At 32.6% G+C, this 22,363-nt stretch overlaps 2 protein-coding genes across 2 annotated transcripts; one reads left to right on the top strand and one right to left on the bottom strand.

Annotated features, from left to right (window-relative positions):
* Window positions 1–7,083: 7,083 nt before the first annotated feature.
* LOC134689618 (uncharacterized) lies at window positions 7,084–11,586 on the bottom strand. Its single transcript, XM_063549588.1, has 5 exons — window positions 11,506–11,586; window positions 10,628–10,743; window positions 9,316–9,447; window positions 8,079–8,222; window positions 7,084–7,395 (listed from the first exon to the last, which is right to left on the bottom strand). The coding sequence occupies exons 1-5, from the start codon at window positions 11,524–11,526 to the stop codon at window positions 7,182–7,184; spliced, it is 627 nt and encodes a 208-aa protein (XP_063405658.1). The 5' UTR covers window positions 11,527–11,586; the 3' UTR covers window positions 7,084–7,181.
* Window positions 11,587–17,971: 6,385 nt separating this feature from the next.
* On the top strand, window positions 17,972–21,652 carry LOC134690922 (uncharacterized). Its single transcript, XM_063551096.1, has 5 exons — window positions 17,972–18,051; window positions 19,233–19,342; window positions 19,910–20,020; window positions 20,396–20,536; window positions 21,394–21,652. Exons 1-5 carry the CDS (start codon window positions 18,031–18,033, stop codon window positions 21,554–21,556), a joined length of 546 nt encoding a protein of 181 aa, XP_063407166.1. The 5' UTR covers window positions 17,972–18,030; the 3' UTR covers window positions 21,557–21,652.
* Window positions 21,653–22,363: the final 711 nt, after the last annotated feature.

The following is a 22,363-nucleotide window of genomic DNA, read 5'->3' as shown; positions in this document are numbered from 1 at the left end:
TTTATTAGTTGTTAGTGGTTCGGAACTCGCTGTAAATGTTGGGATATACAAAAACCCGGCTACATCCACGCTTTTCGTAGATGTATTTCTATTTGTATCCATCTGATGAGCCTTTTTCAACTGATTTTTCTAGTTTGTTCTTATGTTGTACTGTTACACCACTGTTCCATGTAAATGGAGGGTTGAGATCTCTCTAACATGTGTAACACCGCCACATTCTGTATGTATGTCCAAAGTCAGAATCATGTAATTAAGTGGTTGTTGTTTGTTGATCGTGCTACATATTTATTTTTTTTCATTTTTTTGTACATAAATTATGCTGTTAGTTAACTCATTCGGGGCCTTTTATATCTGACTTTGCAGAATTGGATGTGATCATTATTGAAGGTCGTAGGGTGACCTATAGTTTTTAATTTATGTGTCATTTGTTCTCTTGTGGAGAACTGCCTCATTTGCAATCATACCACATCTTCTTTTTATATATATATATATATATATATATATATATATACAACTCGTCTAAACATCAACCCAACAATGTTAGATCTGTAAATTTGCTTTCGCAAATTTTTTTGGTTCTTCCCTCGCCGGGATTTGAACCCATGCTACTGTGATATCGTGACACCAAATCGCCTGCACTGCAGCCGTCCCGCTAGACCACATGACCACCTGGGCTCTCAAAAAAAGAGCTTCGGTGGCCATATGTTACCTTTCCACGTCAGTTTTAATCTAGCGGCGTACTACAGTACATGATATATAAGGCATGAAGATGTTATTGTTACAGATCAGCTAAATTATCTATAGTAAAGGATCCTACAAATTAATGTAAGATACAGTCACAGAAAATAATTATATTCATAAGTACGTCTGAGTCAGTGACAACCCTACAACAGATGTATCCATCGGATCGCCATCAATGATGGTGATACATGGCTGTGTACATAATGTATATACAACTCGTCTAAACATCAACCCAACAATGTTAGATCTGTAAATTTGCTTTCGCAAATTTTTTTGGTTCTTCCCTCGCCGGGATTTGAACCCATGCTACTGTGATATCGTGACACCAAATCGCCTGCACTGCAGCCGTCCCGCTAGACCACATGACCACCTGGGCTCTCAAAAAAAGAGCTTTCGGTGGCCATATGTTACCTTTCCACGTCAGTTTTAATCTAGCGGCGTACTACAGTACATGATATATAAGGCATGAAGATGTTATTGTTACAGATCAGCTAAATTATCTATAGTAAAGGATCCTACAAATTAATGTAAGATACAGTCACAGAAAATAATTATATTCATAAGTACGTCTGAGTCAGTGACAACCCTACAACAGATGTATCCATCGGATCGCCATCAATGATGGTGATACATGGCTGTGTACATAATGTATATATAACTCGTCTAAACATCAACCCAACAATGTTAGATCTGTAAATTTGCTTTCGCAAATTTTTTTGGTTCTTCCCTCGCCGGGATTTGAACCCATGCTACTGTGATATCGTGACACCAAATCGCCTGCACTGCAGCCGTCCCGCTAGACCACATGACCACCTGGGCTCTCAAAAAAAAGAGCTTTCGGTGGCCATATGTTACCTTTCCACGTCAGTTTTAATCTAGCGGCGTACTACAGTACATGATATATAAGGCATGAAGATGTTATTGTTACAGATCAGCTAAATTATCTATAGTAAAGGATCCTACAAATTAATGTAAGATACAGTCACAGAAAATATTTATATTCATAAGTACGTCTGAGTCAGTGACAACCCTACAACAGATGTATCCATCGGATCGCCATCAATGATGGTGATACATGGCTGTGTACATAATGTATATACAACTCGTCTAAACATCAACCCAACAATGTTAGATCTGTAAATTTGCTTTCGCAAATTTTTTTGGTTCTTCCCTCGCCGGGATTTGAACCCATGCTACTGTGATATCGTGACACCAAATCGCCTGCACTGCAGCCGTCCCGCTAGACCACATGACCACCTGGGCTCTCAAAAAAAGAGCTTCGGTGGCCATATGTTACCTTTCCACGTCAGTTTTAATCTAGCGGCGTACTACAGTACATGATATATAAGGCATGAAGATGTTATTGTTACAGATCAGCTAAATTATCTATAGTAAAGGATCCTACAAATTAATGTAAGATACAGTCACAGAAAATAATTATATTCATAAGTACGTCTGAGTCAGTGACAACCCTACAACAGATGTATCCATCGGATCGCCATCAATGATGGTGATACATGGCTGTGTACATAATGTATATACAACTCGTCTAAACATCAACCCAACAATGTTAGATCTGTAAATTTGCTTTCGCAAATTTTTTTGGTTCTTCCCTCGCCGGGATTTGAACCCATGCTACTGTGATATCGTGACACCAAATCGCCTGCACTGCAGCCGTCCCGCTAGACCACATGACCACCTGGGCTCTCAAAAAAAGAGCTTTCGGTGGCCATATGTTACCTTTCCACGTCAGTTTTAATCTAGCGGCGTACTACAGTACATGATATATAAGGCATGAAGATGTTATTGTTACAGATCAGCTAAATTATCTATAGTAAAGGATCCTACAAATTAATGTAAGATACAGTCACAGAAAATAATTATATTCATAAGTACGTCTGAGTCAGTGACAACCCTACAACAGATGTATCCATCGGATCGCCATCAATGATGGTGATACATGGCTGTGTACATAATGTATATATAACTCGTCTAAACATCAACCCAACAATGTTAGATCTGTAAATTTGCTTTCGCAAATTTTTTTGGTTCTTCCCTCGCCGGGATTTGAACCCATGCTACTGTGATATCGTGACACCAAATCGCCTGCACTGCAGCCGTCCCGCTAGACCATATGACCACCTGGGCTCTCAAAAAAAGAGCTTTCGGTGGCCATATGTTACCTTTCCACGTCAGTTTTAATCTAGCGGCGTACTACAGTACATGATATATAAGGCATGAAGATGTTATTGTTACAGATCAGCTAAATTATCTATAGTAAAGGATCCTACAAATTAATGTAAGATACAGTCACAGAAAATAATTATATTCATAAGTACGTCTGAGTCAGTGACAACCCTACAACAGATGTATCCATCGGATCGCCATCAATGATGGTGATACATGGCTGTGTACATAATGTATATACAACTCGTCTAAACATCAACCCAACAATGTTAGATCTGTAAATTTGCTTTCGCAAATTTTTTTGGTTCTTCCCTCGCCGGGATTTGAACCCATGCTACTGTGATATCGTGACACCAAATCGCCTGCACTGCAGCCGTCCCGCTAGACCACATGACCACCTGGGCTCTCAAAAAAAGAGCTTTCGGTGGCCATATGTTACCTTTCCACGTCAGTTTTAATCTAGCGGCGTACTACAGTACATGATATATAAGGCATGAAGATGTTATTGTTACAGATCAGCTAAATTATCTATAGTAAAGGATCCTACAAATTAATGTAAGATACAGTCACAGAAAATAATTATATTCATAAGTACGTCTGAGTCAGTGACAACCCTACAACAGATGTATCCATCGGATCGCCATCAATGATGGTGATACATGGCTGTGTACATAATGTATATACAACTCGTCTAAACATCAACCCAACAATGTTAGATCTGTAAATTTGCTTTCGCAAATTTTTTTGGTTCTTCCCTCGCCGGGATTTGAACCCATGCTACTGTGATATCGTGACACCAAATCGCCTGCACTGCAGCCGTCCCGCTAGACCACATGACCACCTGGGCTCTCAAAAAAAGAGCTTTCGGTGGCCATATGTTACCTTTCCACGTCAGTTTTAATCTAGCGGCGTACTACAGTACATGATATATAAGGCATGAAGATGTTATTGTTACAGATCAGCTAAATTATCTATAGTAAAGGATCCTACAAATTAATGTAAGATACAGTCACAGAAAATAATTATATTCATAAGTACGTCTGAGTCAGTGACAACCCTACAACAGATGTATCCATCGGATCGCCATCAATGATGGTGATACATGGCTGTGTACATAATGTATATACAACTCGTCTAAACATCAACCCAACAATGTTAGATCTGTAAATTTGCTTTCGCAAATTTTTTTGGTTCTTCCCTCGCCGGGATTTGAACCCATGCTACTGTGATATCGTGACACCAAATCGCCTGCACTGCAGCCGTCCCGCTAGACCACATGACCACCTGGGCTCTCAAAAAAAGAGCTTTCGGTGGCCATATGTTACCTTTCCACGTCAGTTTTAATCTAGCGGCGTACTACAGTACATGATATATAAGGCATGAAGATGTTATTGTTACAGATCAGCTAAATTATCTATAGTAAAGGATCCTACAAATTAATGTAAGATACAGTCACAGAAAATAATTATATTCATAAGTACGTCTGAGTCAGTGACAACCCTACAACAGATGTATCCATCGGATCGCCATCAATGATGGTGATACATGGCTGTGTACATAATGTATATACAACTCGTCTAAACATCAACCCAACAATGTTAGATCTGTAAATTTGCTTTCGCAAATTTTTTTGGTTCTTCCCTCGCCGGGATTTGAACCCATGCTACTGTGATATCGTGACACCAAATCGCCTGCACTGCAGCCGTCCCGCTAGACCACATGACCACCTGGGCTCTCAAAAAAAGAGCTTTCGGTGGCCATATGTTACCTTTCCACGTCAGTTTTAATCTAGCGGCGTACTACAGTACATGATATATAAGGCATGAAGATGTTATTGTTACAGATCAGCTAAATTATCTATAGTAAAGGATCCTACAAATTAATGTAAGATACAGTCACAGAAAATAATTATATTCATAAGTACGTCTGAGTCAGTGACAACCCTACAACAGATGTATCCATCGGATCGCCATCAATGATGGTGATACATGGCTGTGTACATAATGTATATACAACTCGTCTAAACATCAACCCAACAATGTTAGATCTGTAAATTTGCTTTCGCAAATTTTTTTGGTTCTTCCCTCGCCGGGATTTGAACCCATGCTACTGTGATATCGTGACACCAAATCGCCTGCACTGCAGCCGTCCCGCTAGACCACATGACCACCTGGGCTCTCAAAAAAAGAGCTTTCGGTGGCCATATGTTACCTTTCCACGTCAGTTTTAATCTAGCGGCGTACTACAGTACATGATATATAAGGCATGAAGATGTTATTGTTACAGATCAGCTAAATTATCTATAGTAAAGGATCCTACAAATTAATGTAAGATACAGTCACAGAAAATAATTATATTCATAAGTACGTCTGAGTCAGTGACAACCCTATATATAATAGCAACTAACGGCAACTCCTGGACTTTGTGTTCCTTGATTTAGATTTAATAAAAAAAAAAATAGTCCAGAAAAAGAATAAGAAAAAAACCGAACTCTTTTATTTCACTCCATGATTTGATGATCCGGAAACTGGAATAGTAATACATTGCTGGTACTTTTATAAGCTTTTATAATTAATGAGACGAAGTTAATAACATTTTCATTTCCTGATAATTTTTTTTAGCATTCTGATAAAAAAAAAATTGCGAATGAGACCTCTTTTTTCACATGAGTATGGTATTAAATTTTGACAAACAGACATCTTTCCAAGTTTGAAATAAATATATAAGATACGTTAGATATCATTTGTGATAGAAACTGCTTCTTTTGATAAAAAAAAGTGCAAATAATATAAAAAGCAACTTTACAGCAGTACTTCAAGAGGACAATGTATTCGTTCAGTTACCTTTGAGCGTCATATGCAGGTTTCCTTTTCACACATCTGACCTCCCAAATTATACCTAGTACCGTGTTTGTACAAACATGAGCCACACGACGGGTGCCACATGGAACATGATCTGCTTTCCCTTTCAGAGCACATGCGTTCAACCCTATAGGTTTTGATGATATTCGTGCTGCTAAATCTTTAGTTTCTATTCTATTTTTTATGTACTATCAATTGTATGTTGGTGTTTGTTTTAGCAATGGCGTTGTCAGTTTGTATTCGACTTATAAGTTTGAATGTCTCTCTTGAATCTTTCGCCTCTATTTTACTAAATATCACTAATGGAGCAAGAACTGCAACTTCCTGCAGAAGATAAAATTGAGAATGGAAATGGGGAAATAGTCAAAGAGACAACAACCCGACCATATAAAAAACAACAGAAGAAGTTCACTAACAGGTCTTCAATGTAGCGAGAAATTCCCGCACCCGGAGGCGCCCTCCAGCTGGCCCCTTAGCAAATATTATACTAGTTCAGTGATAATGAACGCCATACTAATTTCCAAATTGTAGACATGAGTTCATCCCTGGGGTTTTCAATGTTTAGTTTCATTTGTATAGTGTTGAAAGGAAGCCCTTTTTTGTTGGTTGGATTCGTGTTTTTCCCAATCTTTAGTCGTAGTATTCATAGAAAATAAACTCATCACAGATACCAGGACCAAATTTAGCATATACGCCAGACGCGCGATTGGTAAGTACGAAGTTGAAGAGCATTGAGGACCAAAATTTCTAAAAGTTTTGCCAAAGACAGCTAACCCGACGTTCTTTATTTTGGTCATAGGGCATTACGATTTTATTTGACTTTTGGTTCTTAGTACCGTGATCTTCTCTTTCGTTTTATAAACAGTTTATAAATCCAGGAACCGTCTTGGTGATGGCAAATTTAAGGTAATAACATGCTTTTTAGAGACAAATTAAACATGCCAGTATATACCAGATTGAAAGAACTTTATTCTTATTTTAAAAACAATGATAATTACTTACAAACATACATGAAATTATATAAAACAATAATGAATTGTAATTGAAATACTTGAAGAAATAGTAAATTTTTTTTCTATATTAGTTCATGAAATGCGATAAGGTTGGTTCCAATGATTTTGCTTTGAAGTGCAAAGGTGGTATAATCAGGCAAGATATACTAGAGAAGTGTTTAGAGGCAATTTCAATAATAACAGTTTCAAGTAATATAATTGAACAAAAATCTTTTTATTTATTAAGTACTGATATAATAAGTGAAGAAAAATTACATGTTTTTTTTTCTTCAAAACATGTCATATCTAAAAACAATATTCGAAAATAATGTCTTCGTCACAATATGCAGTTGAATTTCTTGTAGTTTCTGATTCAAACTTAAAGTACATGCTCATTTCTCTACTCTTTGGTTAAATCTTCCAATGCAATCCAAGGTGCTTTGAATTTCCTGCATTCACAACATTGTGGAGCTTTCAGTTGTAGTCTGTGTATACGTGGGAATGGTTGTGGACAGTAAAGCCAAATGTTGAAGATTTTATAGTTGCTTTGTACACACTTATATCTGTATGGGAACATCCAGGACATGCAAGGAACATTCTTACAATATTGTGGTCTGAAATGAGAAAAGTATGAATAAGAAGATGTGGTATGAATTAATGCCAATGAGACAACTCTCCTCCCAAGTCACAATGTGTGTTAACAATTATGGGTCAAGTAGTTTGTATTTATGAAAGCATTCTGTGTAGATTTGTTATCAATACACCAAAACATTGTGGTCATTGATTCAGGATGTCCTATGTTACAATAATGAAAATTCTTGAAACCAATATACGATTTGTTTATCTTTCAAGGATTACAACAGTGTTGACAAAGACAACTCGTCATTCTGGAAAAGGTATTGGATCAAATATGAACCAGTGATGTCTAAGAGTAAGGAACCTTATCATAAAAAGATAAAAAAGATCTGGTATAAGTGCCAATGAGACAAATCTCCGTCTAAGTCGCAATTTTTAAAAGTAAACCATTATAGGTCAAAATACGGTCTCCAACACGGAGCATTGGCTCACACCGAACAGCAAGGGCACAACAAATGACTAGTTTTAACCACTCAAACAAGAAAAAACATAAGTATATTTACATAATTTGAAGGTTAATACTAATTGACTAACCGTGTATGAAATATGCCCCGCCTCCCAAATAACCTGATATTAAATATACACGGTTTCCACGAGGACGCTTTTAACCAATCATATTCCTAGAAATGTATAGGAGGTAAGATAATAATTGATAACTTACTTGCAGTCAGCATACGTTATAGCTGTAAAAACAGTATTCCACCAGGGTTTCAGCACGTAACACTTTTCCCCATAATACCAAAATGTTTTACCAATATTCAATGATCTGAACTTAGACTCACACATCGATGCTCCAGCAGGTTGTCTAAAAATCAAATTTGAAAATAAGAAGAGTTGGTATAAACGCCAATAAGACAACTTTCCGATAGATATCAAATATATTTATAAATATAAAGCCCGAGAAAATGTGAAATATTTATCACTGAAAAAGGAACATGATAATAATACAGTACAAGTTGATTTTGTTAGAATTAGAAGCAATGTGACCAATTTTGAAAGTCTGAAGGAGACAAAGAAGCAGCACACCTACATTGGTAGAGTACCTGTTGCTCAGTCTTTAGTTTTCTTTATTTTTTTGTGTTCCTGTGTTTGTTTGTTAGTCGTTTTTTGGGGGTGTTTTTTTCTTTTCCATAGTAATGTCGGTTTCATTTCGACTTATGAGTTTGAATTTAATTCTGATACATTTCGCCTCTCTTTTATTGAGTTTTTATTTCTATAATTCATATCAAATCAAATATATACATATATTTATATGATGTAAAGAAATTTAGTATTTACACCAGTCGCACGGTTTGTATTCAAAAGACTTACCAGTGACCCTCGAATCAAAAACTTTTATAAGGCCAAATAAAGTACAAAGTTGAAGTGCAAGACCAAAATTTCCTAAAAGTTTTGCCAAATACAGCGTGTACCTACCATTGAAAGCAATGATTTTGAGCTTTTAATAGCAGAACTATTTTGTGTTCTATCAGTAATTTATGTCATTATTAAAGGACCTTAATAAAACAATACAAGAACGAAGACACTTCCAGGTAAAATTTCAAAACAAAAATGTGTGCAGAGTACACGGACGCCCACTCGCACTTTCATTTTCTATGTTCAATGGACCGTGAAATTGGGATAAAAACTCTTATTTGTCATTAAAATTAGAAAAAAGCATATCATAGGGAGCATGTGTACTAAGTTTCAAGCTGTTCGGACGTCAACTACCTCAAAAACTACCTTGATAAAAAACGTGAACATGAAGCGGACAGACGGACGATCGAACGAACGTACGCACAAACCAAAAAACACAGCACCCTCTACTATCGTAGTAGGGGCATACAAATGTGGTCCAGAGTTAAGCATGAATGTGAAAATCAATTAAAATAATGCATATGGTAATATATTTATCTTACGGTGGTGCGATCCACGGCTCTTTGGAATTAAAAGAAATGAGGCTTTGTGCAGCGTCTTTGTCACTCTTTAACTGCTCATAATCTCTTGCATTCTGTTTAGAAAGTTCTCTTTCCGCCCCAGCTATTTCACCCCTACAATAGAATAAGATTTAGAGTAATCAAGCTTAATCAACATCACAAATATATCAGCATGGAAGCAGTCTTTTTGCGCCAATTACTGTTTTTCAGGGGTATCATTTGCGCCAAATTTTGTTTTCCAAATGTATCATTTGCGCCAATAATCGGAACTCATTTGCGCCAATTTACCTGTACAAATATCTATAATTATAAATATTAATGATCAATATGTAAATTTATTTTTGGCTTAAACAGTATCAGATGGTCGGAGATATTTCACAATGAAGATGAGCATCAAGAGATAAATTACTTAAAATGCAATAGACAGTCCATGTACAGAGAGAGAATAAAACTTATTGCTTTGCTGAATATTAAATACACGATATGCCAAAAGAGAAGAAAACAGAAGCTTTTGCTGATCATGTTTTATCCAAATATGTTGATGACACCGTGCTTTGTTTCCATCATCCGGCCTGAAACTCTATCTTCCGCAAGACGTACAAGTAATGAAGCAAAAGCATTCCACGGATAATTATTATGAACTGTCGTATGCATTTCATCCTTCATTTTTTTATTTTTCTGGACAATAAAGTGAAGTTACAAGCCACTACATACCTCATATAAGGAAGTACCCATTCATCAGCAGAAAGAAGAAAGTATGTTTCAGAAAAGGACACATTTGCCATGTAAACTGCCGGTTCCAAGTCCGAATAAAGGAGGAGGAGAGTCATTTTTCTTCTAATTGGCGCAATCGTATGTTTTATTATTGGCGTAAATTATACCATGTAATTTTAAAACAGGTGGCGCAAACGTAGCATTGGAGAATTGGAGAAAAAAATTGTGGCACAAAAGGACGCATTTTTGGCGCAAACGGATCTTTCCCCATTTTCTTATGTAGAAAATGGAGGACCATGCATTAATTTTTTTTTAAAAGTGAAAAGTCGTAAATTGTTTGAAATTCATTTGCATTCGTATGTAGAAAATGGTTGATAAAAGAGATAAAAAAAATTTCATCGTGATACGGGATTCTCGGAATTACTTTATTTTATAAAATATGATATATATACCAAATCATTTATAAATCAGTTTCTTGAAGTATAATTGATAAGACTAAGAACATTTTAAAGAAACAAAGATTAATTGATATATAAACGCCATATGATAAGACAAAACATCATAGGTGAAGCTAACTCACTCAGGGTATTTATCGGCATCATCGAAATCAAATCCTGCTAGAATATCATCATTATACTGAGAATCACATTGGTCTTCTTCTTGGCAGAAGCCATATGCCAAGACACAGAAGAATACCTAAAAAACGAAGGTATTGATAATACAAATCAATTATGTCAACAAGCACCTGCATTTTAATATGCATTTATCAAATACAGTTTACTTCGTTTGCACCTTTTTTCAGAGCACAAATGTGAAATCACCAAAGATAAAACAAAAAAACAAAAAAAAACCATGTATACAAACTTAACTTTAGTTTTATGAAATGACAATTCAATGTTCAAATGGATGTTGACGGACAATTTTTAGTTTTTTAAAAGTCTTACGAATCTAAGTGTCGTACTGCTTTTTGCACAGAGGGTGTTTTTAATGCCAAAAACCTGCGTTTTTTTCTCCACAAACAATGAATATGACTAAGGTACCATATCTGAATTAGATCAAACATTGCAAATGGAACTTGACAAATGATCAGTAGTTTTTAAATGTCCTTTGCTTGATTGCTTACCATTTAAAGATGATGGCATAGATACATAGATAAATAATCAAAATATATAAATGGTAAAAAAAAATAATTGAAAAATACAAAAATAAAGATATAAATAAATAGTGTAAGAAAATAATTGCATTATCAAGTAAACGAGAGGTCAATAAATACTAAAAAATAAAAATAAAAATGAATAAATGAAATACTTATGAAGAACCATTTTGAACATGAGAATTAGAGGCACTAGTATGTAAAGTTAACATATTATGTTCAAATATCATATTCAAAAATCAGTTATAACTATAAAACAATTTCTATAGAATAATATATGAATTAAAATAGAAATAGATACGTACCAATGTTCTTAATATTTTCATCTTGGATCAATATCGTTGCTGCTGAATATGTTGATAATTTGAATTAAGCGCGGTTCGTTGTATTTATACTGGATGGAGAATTGTGATTGGTGGATATTATATCCAATCAAAATAAGAGTGAGCGTTTGCGGATTTCAATTGTCCACTGAAGCAAAATGTTGATAAGATTTTAACTGATGTTATGTTAATTCATGTCAGAAGGGCTAGGTTTTTATTTAATGTCTTTTGTGTGTATTTTAGTGCTATTTTTAAATTTTATTATCAGGCGATCATTGGTAAATATTGTCAACAAATTTATTTCATTACTAAAAAAAGTATTCAAACGAGTTGCGAAGTAAACTGTTTTCGGCAAACAAAAAAATATTTGTTAAAAGTTGTTTCCTTTAAATAATAATTTAGAGCATTTTTATCAAACTTTATCTTTTTCTTTTTAAGAAAATAATAAAAATAAGGAAACACTTAGTTTTTATTAAAGTTTAAAGTAAATACTAAAATTTGTACCTGAAAAAAGAGTATAATATTTTGTCTAATGCAAAACAAATTTCGTTATAAAGATATAAAAACTCTGGGATATTGTAATTGTTTATAATTGCATCATTTTCATCATTTATGAAAACAACAATGTTAGTTATGTATGAAACAAAAGTCTAGATAACATTATCTTCAAGTTCATGGTGCCTGATCTTTAGTTTTCTCTTTAGTGTTTTATACACTGTCTTTTCGTCGTTTCTCCTTGTTTTGTCATGGTTTTATTGGTCTATTGAATTTTCATTGTCCTTTTGATATCTTCCGACTGTTTTTTCAAAATATATTCAAAGTAATACAATTGTCATATTGGGGTTCGTGTTGTTTATTCTTTAGTTTTCAATGTTGTGTCATGTGTACTATTGTTTGTCTGTTTGTCTTTTTCATTTTTAGCCATGGCGTTGTCAGTTTATTTTCGATTTATGAGTTTGACAGTCCCTCTGGTATATTTCGTTCTTCTTTTAATGAAAACAGAATAGGGAAAAAGGGAACTGATAATTTTCAAAGGTCGTTGTTTATTTACATGGTTGACCATGGCAGATGAATTTGAAGGATATGATGGTTCTAAGTAATGAGAAAGTGAAAAGCTGCAACAATTAATTTTCCAACTCATGACGAAGACCTTAGAGATCTTGAACCTGTGACTTGTGTGATTCAATTACTTAAAGAGTCACAAAAAAATAGTTTTAAAGTGAAATAGCGCGATTTGTCTACAGTATACCCTTCCTGAGTTATAGAACCGAGCAAGCTTTATTTTTTATTTAGAAAAATGTCGTAAGCGTTATGAGTAAATAGTAGCATATATCTGTGCAGTCTACAAAAATGAACATAACTCCTGGCATATCTTATCATTGATATACTTTAGATCGTATGGCATGTCAGATAACATATAAGTATGCAACAAGAGTGAGGTGAAAAACATCAATTTGTTATCATGTATGGTAAACTCAGTTGTACATTTTAGCATCAAATTTAGGGAGTAAAAAGAGGATCGACAGGAGTAAATTTATCTGTGCGGTTTGTGTGTAACCTTTAAGTTTTTCAAATTTTTTGATCCATTTAATTTGTTGTTAAAATCTACACTTCGACACCAGTTATAATACAAATGTTGAAACGCCGATGTTTAACTTATTCATTGTATGGGCAAAAAAAACCAGCCTGCAATTGACAAAGGGAAGTCATTTATTTTAAAATTTGTAATAACATATTCAAATCGGTAATTTGAAAATGGACTATTGGTTATGGAAATCTTAGAGAGTTAAAGTATGCGAATATCAATGGTCATGTGAAGCAAAAGATGTTTTGCTGTTATGTTCATCTATGTTGTAATTATAGTTGTATGTTTATTAATTGTTTTAGGTTTAAAGTTTACATAACATGTATTTAAATGCTATTTTAAAAAGAATTTCATTATCAAGCGATCAAACCTTTTTTAAAAGAGGGAGGAATGACACCAGATGGACAGTCAAACTCATAAATCGAAAATATACTGACAACACCATGGCAAAAAATGAAAAAGACAAACAGACTAACGATAGTACACATGATACAGCATATCAAACTAAAGAATAAGCAACACGAACTTAGTCAACAACTTTCATTTTAATTGCCGGCTTCATCAAACAAAATATTAAAATGAGTGTTAATAAAAAATATCTAATGTTTTCTTTTGTAAGTTGCTTCCTTTAAAAAATATTTAATGTTTACTGCTGTTAATATGCAGAATAAATTGAAACTACAAACTTTAGTACATGTTAACTAAAGTATTTTCTTTTCTTTTTTGCAAATAAAATGATGAAAATATGGAAAAATTTATTTTTTGTTTAAGTTTAATGTAATTACAGTACTTAAATTTGTACATGAAAGGATTCACCAAATATTATATTTTAAGTTGATGCATCAAATATATATTTAAAAAAGTTTTTTTTAAGTACACGAATAGTTTTTGTTATCCTAACCTTTCAATCATATATGAAAACAATTTTTTCTGTTCACGTCAGATATCGGTAAAGTTCTTGTTGATCAATTTTTATTTTTAGTTTTCTATGTAGTATTTTGAATACTGTTTATTACCTCGTGCTTTTTAAAATCGTTTGTCGGTTTATACATTTGAATTATCCCATAGGTATTTTTTGTCTCTTTTCAAAATTTGATATATTAGAATTATGTAGTTCTTTTTTCCCTAAAAGAGTGCAGTCAGTGGACAAAAGTAAGTTCTCACTCAATAAATGTCTCTCTTATCATTTCAACTAAAATCAATATTTTTCAAAAACATATTTCATAATAACTACACCACTGATTTATATGAAATAAACAAAATAATATGCAGAAATTTTTAAAGTTTTATTGTTAATTTGGCCCTGATATTAATCAGGCTCATATTTATTTTCTGACTAGGTGAACTCAGAGAAAAAAAATTCTGGAAAAGTTTGTCATGTATTCTAACCAAATTAAAATCATAAAATTTGCATTTGTGTTTTACCCATTAGATAATGATAACATCCCTGACAAAAGTTATGACACAATAAACAATTAAACTTCTGACATTTCTACATCTTATGGTATCTATTATATGAAAATCATTCAAAAAGTCACTTTGAACAATTTTTTTGAAATCGATTTTAGTTGAAATGATAAAACTGTTTTTGAATGGGAACTCACTTTTGTCCTATGACTGTACACCATATTTTCATAGTTTAGGTTATGTTTTGTTTAAGTTATTTATGCATTATGTCCGTCGATTTTCAAATAATTAAAACTAAAATAAATAAATAAAACATAACAAGAATAGACTTGAAAGTAGTAATATGTGAATTTTACATCGCTACATGTAAAACATATTTGAAAGGTTATAAATTTCTGCATATAAAAAAGTAATTCTTTTATAACTGATGTTGAACACATTATCTTGTATTTTATTCTCGGGATTTTACCCGAGATCATGCGTAAAACATTCATCCAAACTTGTGAATAGAAAATAAAACCCAAAATACGTCTCGAAGGGCTTCTCATTGGCATTGTCATTTCGTTCCTTCAATGTGTTTGTAGTTAGTCTTTGGGCGATAGTTATCTTTCATTGGCAATCATACTTCACATTCTTATGTAATGTAATTTTTAAAAAGCATATACATTTTCACATAATAACGCGAAAATTTAACTATTTGGGAAAAAGCTTAAAATTTTGTGAATTCAAGTATCAGCTCCAATATGATAAAATGGAAATTGTTTTTTTTTTATTTAATAGTTTATAAAAGATTTTTAAAATTAAACTATACATTATCATTATTTGGTACCCTTAAAAAAAATTTGTGTAAAATACTTGTCAGAAAAATAAGATAGAGAATTTTGATTGGTGGACATGTATCCAATTAATCTTACAGTAAAGTATACGAACATCAACGGTCCAGTGAAGTTAGTAGGGCTTGGTTAACATGATATGGTTTTAGGAGTTCTTCGATTTTATTTCAATGCTTCAAAAATTATCCGATAATTATGCTTATATCTGTCAACAGTTTATGTTTATGTAGAGGCTTTATTAAAACATATTTATGTTCATCTGACAAAACTTTTTTTTTTTAAAGTTGCTTGCTTAAAATAATAATTTATCTTTATTGTTGTAAATTACATCATCTTGAAAATACAAAAAAAGTATTCCTTTCTTTTTCGTTTTTTTTTAAATGAAAATGATAAAATAACAAACTTTACAATATCCATCTGTTTTCTTTATTTAAAACCAAAAGGTTAACCCTTAAAAATAACTTAAAATGTGTTTAGTGAATGAACTTATAGACAAAAACACACTTTTTTTTGTACGGTAATAGTTTATGTCCTTTATGTTCTTTCCATCATTTATGATAGAAAAAAAAATGTTTTTGGTTCTAATTAAGAATTCGTCTACTTTTTTTTCTATTCGACATACTTTTTTTACTATTCGACACTCTTTTTTTTTATTCGACACTCGTTTTTTTCTATTCGACACTCTTTTTTCTATTTGGCACTCTTTTTTTCTATTCGACACTCATTTTTTCTATTCGACACTCATTTTTATTTGGAGTTGATCAATCTTTAGATATCTATGTAGTGTATTGTTAACTGTTGATGCTCCATTCATTATTTCTATTTCTCATTTCTGTGGGTTTTTGTTTTGTCTATCTTCGGCTTATGCATTTATATCGTCCCTTTGATATCCACTGTCTCTTTCTTGCTAACACAATGTAATCTTGTATCTACAAAAAAGAAGATGTAGTAGAATTGCCAATAAGACAACTCTGCACAAGATCCCAAAAAATGACAGAAATCAACAGCTATAGGTCATCGTATTTTGTGTTGATTAGTTTGTCTTTTGTGCTTTTTAGTTTATTGACATATTGTTTTTCGTCGACATTTGAGTTTTAAATATACCTTGGGTATCTTCCGCTTTATTTTTTTTTAAAGTATTAATATATTTTTGATTGTTGAAAATAGCAGCATTTAAGACAAATGTGAAGTTCATAAATTTCATAAAGTAAAATAACAATTATACCCGACTCCGAGGAAAATAGAAAATAAAAGTCCGTAATCAAAAGGCAAAATTAAAAGTTCAATTCATCAAATATATGGATAACAACTGTCATAATCCTCACTAAGTACAGGCATTTTTGTTTGTAGACAATGGCAAAGTAATCAAAGCAATGAACACCTGTTATATTCGTGTTGTTTATTCTTTATTTTTCTATGTTGTGTCATGTGTGCTGTTGTTTTTCTGTTTGTCTTTTCCATTTTTAGCCATGGCGTTGTTAGTTTGTTTTAGATTTATGAGTTTGACAGTCCCTTTGGTATCTTTCGTCCCTCTTATATATAAATACAAACTGATGAAGTGATAGTTCTATAATTCAAGGTGAACATTCTAAAACGAAATTGTAGTCGTAGTTGAAATCATATTAAGCATTTCTTTATTGCAAACACACTTGCAGCAAAAGTATGCATCTTCTATTTGTTTGAAAACAACCAGCTGTTTTTGATGAAAAGCATATTTTAGACGATATATACTGTGAATTCATTATTATTCGTTGGATACCAATTTTCGTGAATTTCGTGGGTACAGGTTAGCCACGAAATTAAATGTTCCACGAATGACAAACATTCCGTATGCTTGTATGTCGACTGTGATAGAACCACGAAATTAAATATCCACGGACATGTAAGTTTTCCTCAATCCACGAAAATTGGTATCCACGAAAATAAATGAATCCACAGTATATGTTTTATTTTGAAGCTTTTTGTCTCAAATTTTTTAAATTCTTTTATTTTGCGTCTTTTTTTTATCTTAATAATACTGAAAAGAGTGTATGTACCCATTTTATATCTTTATTTAATGAAAAATTCTTTTGTTAATATATAATAAATGTCAGTGTCTTCTTTATTTAGTAAAGTATGATATTCAAAACATAAAACATGTATTTTATTGGAAGTACTGTAAACACTGCTAAACAAGTGACAAAGAAAACACAAGCGAATATTCCCATCCTACACACATTTTGTTTTAATTTTAATTGATCCCGTTTACCTTAGTTTTGTTAATTCATTTGACAATTCCTTTGATCTTCAATTCTTATTTTTTATAAGTTGAGTTAACCTAAATGTATTTCCTTATGGAGTCTGCTGAAGCAATACTGTTTTTTTTTTACAACCAGGATTATTTACGGAAACAAAATCAGCAGTTTTACTTTACTTAAGTATTTAATTCAATAAAGAAGTTCATGCCTTATGGCGCATGCCATACTTATTGTCCATTAAATTATATACTGATATTATCTACACTCCTTTGTGGTGTCGATTTCTTTTCTTATGGTTCGATGACCAAACTTTAAATTGTTTACGTTCATTTTCATTTGCTGATCCTTCATCCAATGATATAGATGCTTTTTCGATATAAAGGCAAGACACCGCGAAGTTCAAATTATACAACACTCGACTCATTCAAGAAACGAAATCACAACTATGGCTGTTCTAAGAATTTTGGTAAGTGATTGAATATTTTCTAAACTGTAAACTATGACTTACCACGTACTTCGATTTTGTAATAAATTAATAGATATACTTTATTCACATAATATATTCTCAAATACTTATGATTTTATCATTATTTAAAATAAAGTTTCTTGATTTGAACATTTATTCTCAGTTAATTTTTATTTTGTTTTATCAAATTTTCCATTGTGACCTGATAGAAATTTATGAATTTTAGAATTGTTTCCATGACATTTTTTGACAACTTGCATTTGTTAAATAAAACAAAGTTGAAGTACCGCCAAAAATTATATTGAAATTGAAACTGGTTTCGTATGGTAGTATTTATTCAATAGTAAATAGTAAAAGGTATCTTTCCTTGCTAATTAAGCAATCTTAAATTGTATTAATAAACTCATCATAGATACATATACTCATATTTTATATAAACGCCAGACGCGCGTTTCGTCTACAAAAGATTTACCAGTGACGCTCGAATCAAAACAATTTAAAAGGCAAAACAAAGTGCGAAGTTGGAGAGCATTGAGAGCCGAAAATTGCTAAAAGTTTTGCCAAATACAGCTAAGGTAATATAATCCTGAGGTAGAAAAGCCTTAATAATTTAAAAGTTAGAAGTTTTGTTAACAGTTAATTTATGATTATGAACATATCAATGATAACTCAAGTCAACACAGAAGTGCTGACTACTGGGCTGGTGATACCCTCGTGGAAATAAATCTCCATCAGCTTGATATATTAATTGGTAGTTTTTTTAACGTCCAATGAAAAATAAAATGCATATGCTATTGAAGAACAATTTTGTTAAAATCATAGATCAAAATCATATATTATATAAGGCGATGTGTTCACAAAAATACATTTGATTCGATAATGACAAACATGTACGTTTGTCTATAAAATGATAGTAAATGATGGAAAGCTAAATGTTTTCACTGTAGTATTACATTGTATTTTGCGTAACTATGTTGAAGGCAATAAATCGAGCAATAATGCCTCGTATTGATTCTAAATGTAACTATTAATTATACCAACTGGAAATAAGAATACCAGATTCCTAAAAAAAAATTAAACGATTGAAGAATGAAAATTCAGAATACTAATTATTGTTTCTAACCGTTCCGTCACTTATAGGTTCTTTGGCCTTTCATTTCAATAATGTATTCTTATTACAGTGGATTCTGTTGTGTTTTGTTGCTGTTGTCAACAGTCAGATTTGTGCATCAGAGGCTAAAACTGAAGATCCATTTCAAGGAAAATTAGAAGATGAAAGGGGCTATCCAAAGTAAGTTAAAAAACAAAATAAAACAACAAGAATCTTTCTGAAGTTGATATTTGTTTGGTTTTTGTTTTTAATTTTACTTCTTTTGGGAGAGGAAGGGTAATATTGTTGCAATTGAATAGATTAAATGCAAGAATTCAAGTAGCCACGAAAATGCAAGTTTTGCTCAATCCACGAAAATTGATACGCACGAACAAATGTATCCACAGTATTTATAGTTTTTTGGAGTCGGCTCATGAAATAGGTTGACATTGCAGAAACACATATCTGTGGTTGTAAATATCGTTTGCTTATTTCTGTCTTTCAGACGCTTTTTTTTTTTATTGAAACAAACTTCTTGTATAAAAAAAATATATAATATTGTAGCCATACAGGATTACAAATACATTGAAACATTCATTAAACGCCATTTAGGTGTAATAATGGACGTTTCAAACATTGCATTTCTATTGCTTCCTTTATTTCTAATTTACAAACACGCACAAAGGCATTTGTCAAACATACATGCAAAATAGATACATCCAAAATGCTTTTTTTAAATGAAAACTAACTCGTTTTTACCCTTTCCAGAGCTGAAATAGATGGTGCTTATGAGAAGTTAGACAGAGACACAAAATCACTGATCGATAAAGACGCCGCTGAAATGGCAAGTTTGAGTAAACTGGAATTTTTGCCGTCTGTGTAAGTACTGATGTTTTATCATTTTAATCTTTTTTGTCCATAACTGTATATAAACCGCTACTCTGAAATCCGATAAACTATAGCTAAATAGGTCAAAGACTTATACATTGACTGTGTTGTAGTGTATGTAAATGAAACAATCAAAAGTGAAATAGTCAACAAATAAGATCATATCATTTAAAGGAGGTATGACCTAAAACAAGATTTTTTTTTAATTACAACAATTGTATGTGTGACCTGTAATTCACTTGTCTTAGTGTTTCTTTGATCCTCTTTTTATCATAAGTAGAATGTCAGCTCATCGTTTATCCATGCTGAATGTTTCATTACAAAGAGCGAATCAAATTATTGCTTATAGGCATATTTATTTTTCAGTTCGCAATTTTCATCATCCCTTTGCCCTCACAAATTTGTCACAGTCTATCCAAGAGGATGGCATTTTCTAAGCAGTAGTCTAGGAAAGTGTTGGATTCTCAATAGATGGTGGAATACCCCACTGTCATACGCTGTGTGCTCGTAAGTACAAATATGGTAGAACATTTATCAAAACACTCCGGTCTCATAAAATGTTTGCGAAAAAGTACAAATATGATTTTTTTTTTATTAAAATACTCCTCTCTCATACGCTGTTTGCGCGTGAGTACAAATATGATAGACATTTTATTAAAATACTCCGACTTCATACGCTTTTTGTGCATAAGTGTTACCAATGTTATTTCAACTGATCGGACGGAGCTTATGTTTTAATTGCATAAGGACAGTTTATTTGAAGATGTGTGCGATAAGAAGGATTGCCGTTTTAATTTATATTGAGTTCTAATCGCCTGTCAGTGTCACCAAACGCATATACAAAAGAACTGATTGTATGATGTAGGACGAATAACTGGACATTTCATTAATGATGAGTTTATCCCAAAACTCCTGTCAATAGATAGACTGGTCTTAAATAAGCTAACTTCTTAAACCACGCCCAGTCTAAGGAAATAAATCTAGTAATACACATATGATGGACATTTTATTTAAAGGTTTTCATGCAGGAGAAGACAACCGGTGTATATCTAGACAACCAACTGGTGTCAGTCTTTAAACCCCATGTTTGAAATTACTTTTAATTTACTGACCGTATTTTACAAGCAAATAAAACCTCAAAATATATTGTTTGAACTGTGCAATGGAATAACTCAACAAATATCGTTTCAATTTGTTGATTGAATAAATTTGTACAGATAAAAAAAATATAAATAAGAAGTTTAAGCAATAGGAAATGAACCATTTTAACATGTGTTTTTGTATTTTCTTATATATATATATCTGTATTAATTCTCCACGGAAATCAAACGTACTTTACATTATTCTTTATTGTATATTTGTAGAACAAAATCATGCGTAGGCTTACCTTGTCCTGCTAAAAACTACCGTTGTACACCATCGAACTACAAGGGCTATGTAGCTTGGACCTATTGTCCAGGAAAAGGATTCAGTAAAAGATGGTTTAAATTGCCTCAGTGTTGTGAATGTCAAAGATTTAAATGTTGAGATAAAGTGAGACAGACAGACAGAAAATTTTGATTGAAAAAAAGACCTTCCTGTATCAATTAGAAATGTTGAATAGAAAATAAAATATCAATATAATATCAACTTTTTTTGAATGACCCAGCTATTGAAGATTTTGTCCTTTAACCCTTTGAGTGGTGTCCTGATGAACGTGATATGTAGCCTACTGACCGCTGAAAAGCCAACTCGACAATGACCATCAGACAAAAATCTATTTATAATCAAATGTAAAACTTCGACTTTAATATAAGTACACATATATTCGCCAGTGCCTTCTTAATTGACAAAAAATGAGCAGACAAAAAATCAAAGCACAAAACAATAAAACTGAACTGCAGTGTAGAAGCAAAACAACACAACACAACACAACAGGTCCGAGACCACAATTATTTCGTAGTACATTTCTTTTAGAACATTAATGAAAATTAAAAAAATCCTACCTGCGCTTTCTCAAAGAAACTTTTACTGTGTGTTGTACTACTTTTGGGACAAATTATATCACAATTATAGAAAACTTCATCGCCTCTCACTCAAAATATGGACAATTTTGTGATTAGGGTGTCTTAAAATCTTTTGACAGCTTCCGAAGTGCTAATTTTAAACCTTTTTTGCAGCTGGACCAAATTACTACTTTCCTTTAAAATTCTAGACCGAATTTATTTTCCAGTGTTATTTCACCCCCTACTTGCAATTTGAGGCATTAAACATTGAGAAATAAATTTGGAAGGGGTATACAAATTAATGGCAAGAAACCCACTGTCAAGACTAGGGACTATATTGTGAACAACA

Source organism: Mytilus trossulus, chromosome 11, assembly GCF_036588685.1.
Source record: "Mytilus trossulus isolate FHL-02 chromosome 11, PNRI_Mtr1.1.1.hap1, whole genome shotgun sequence".
Classification (NCBI taxonomy): domain Eukaryota; kingdom Metazoa; phylum Mollusca; class Bivalvia; order Mytilida; family Mytilidae; genus Mytilus; species Mytilus trossulus.
The sequence above is the reverse complement of the archived record's forward strand: the minus strand, read 5'-3'. Positions and strand labels throughout refer to the sequence as shown.

Coding starts and splice junctions, on each gene's coding strand:
- LOC134689618 (XM_063549588.1), bottom strand. CDS start 11,526: ATGAAAATATTAAGAACATTG. Junction 10,744..11,505: donor TGAAAATATTAAGAACATTG/GTACGTATCTAT, acceptor TTCGTTTTTTAG/GTATTCTTCTGTGTCTTGGC. Junction 7,396..8,078: donor ATAACGTATGCTGACTGCAA/GTAAGTTATCAA, acceptor TTCTCATTTCAG/ACCACAATATTGTAAGAATG.
- LOC134690922 (XM_063551096.1), top strand. CDS start 18,031: ATGGCTGTTCTAAGAATTTTG. Junction 19,343..19,909: donor GATGAAAGGGGCTATCCAAA/GTAAGTTAAAAA, acceptor TACCCTTTCCAG/AGCTGAAATAGATGGTGCTT. Junction 20,021..20,395: donor CTGGAATTTTTGCCGTCTGT/GTAAGTACTGAT, acceptor TTTATTTTTCAG/TTCGCAATTTTCATCATCCC.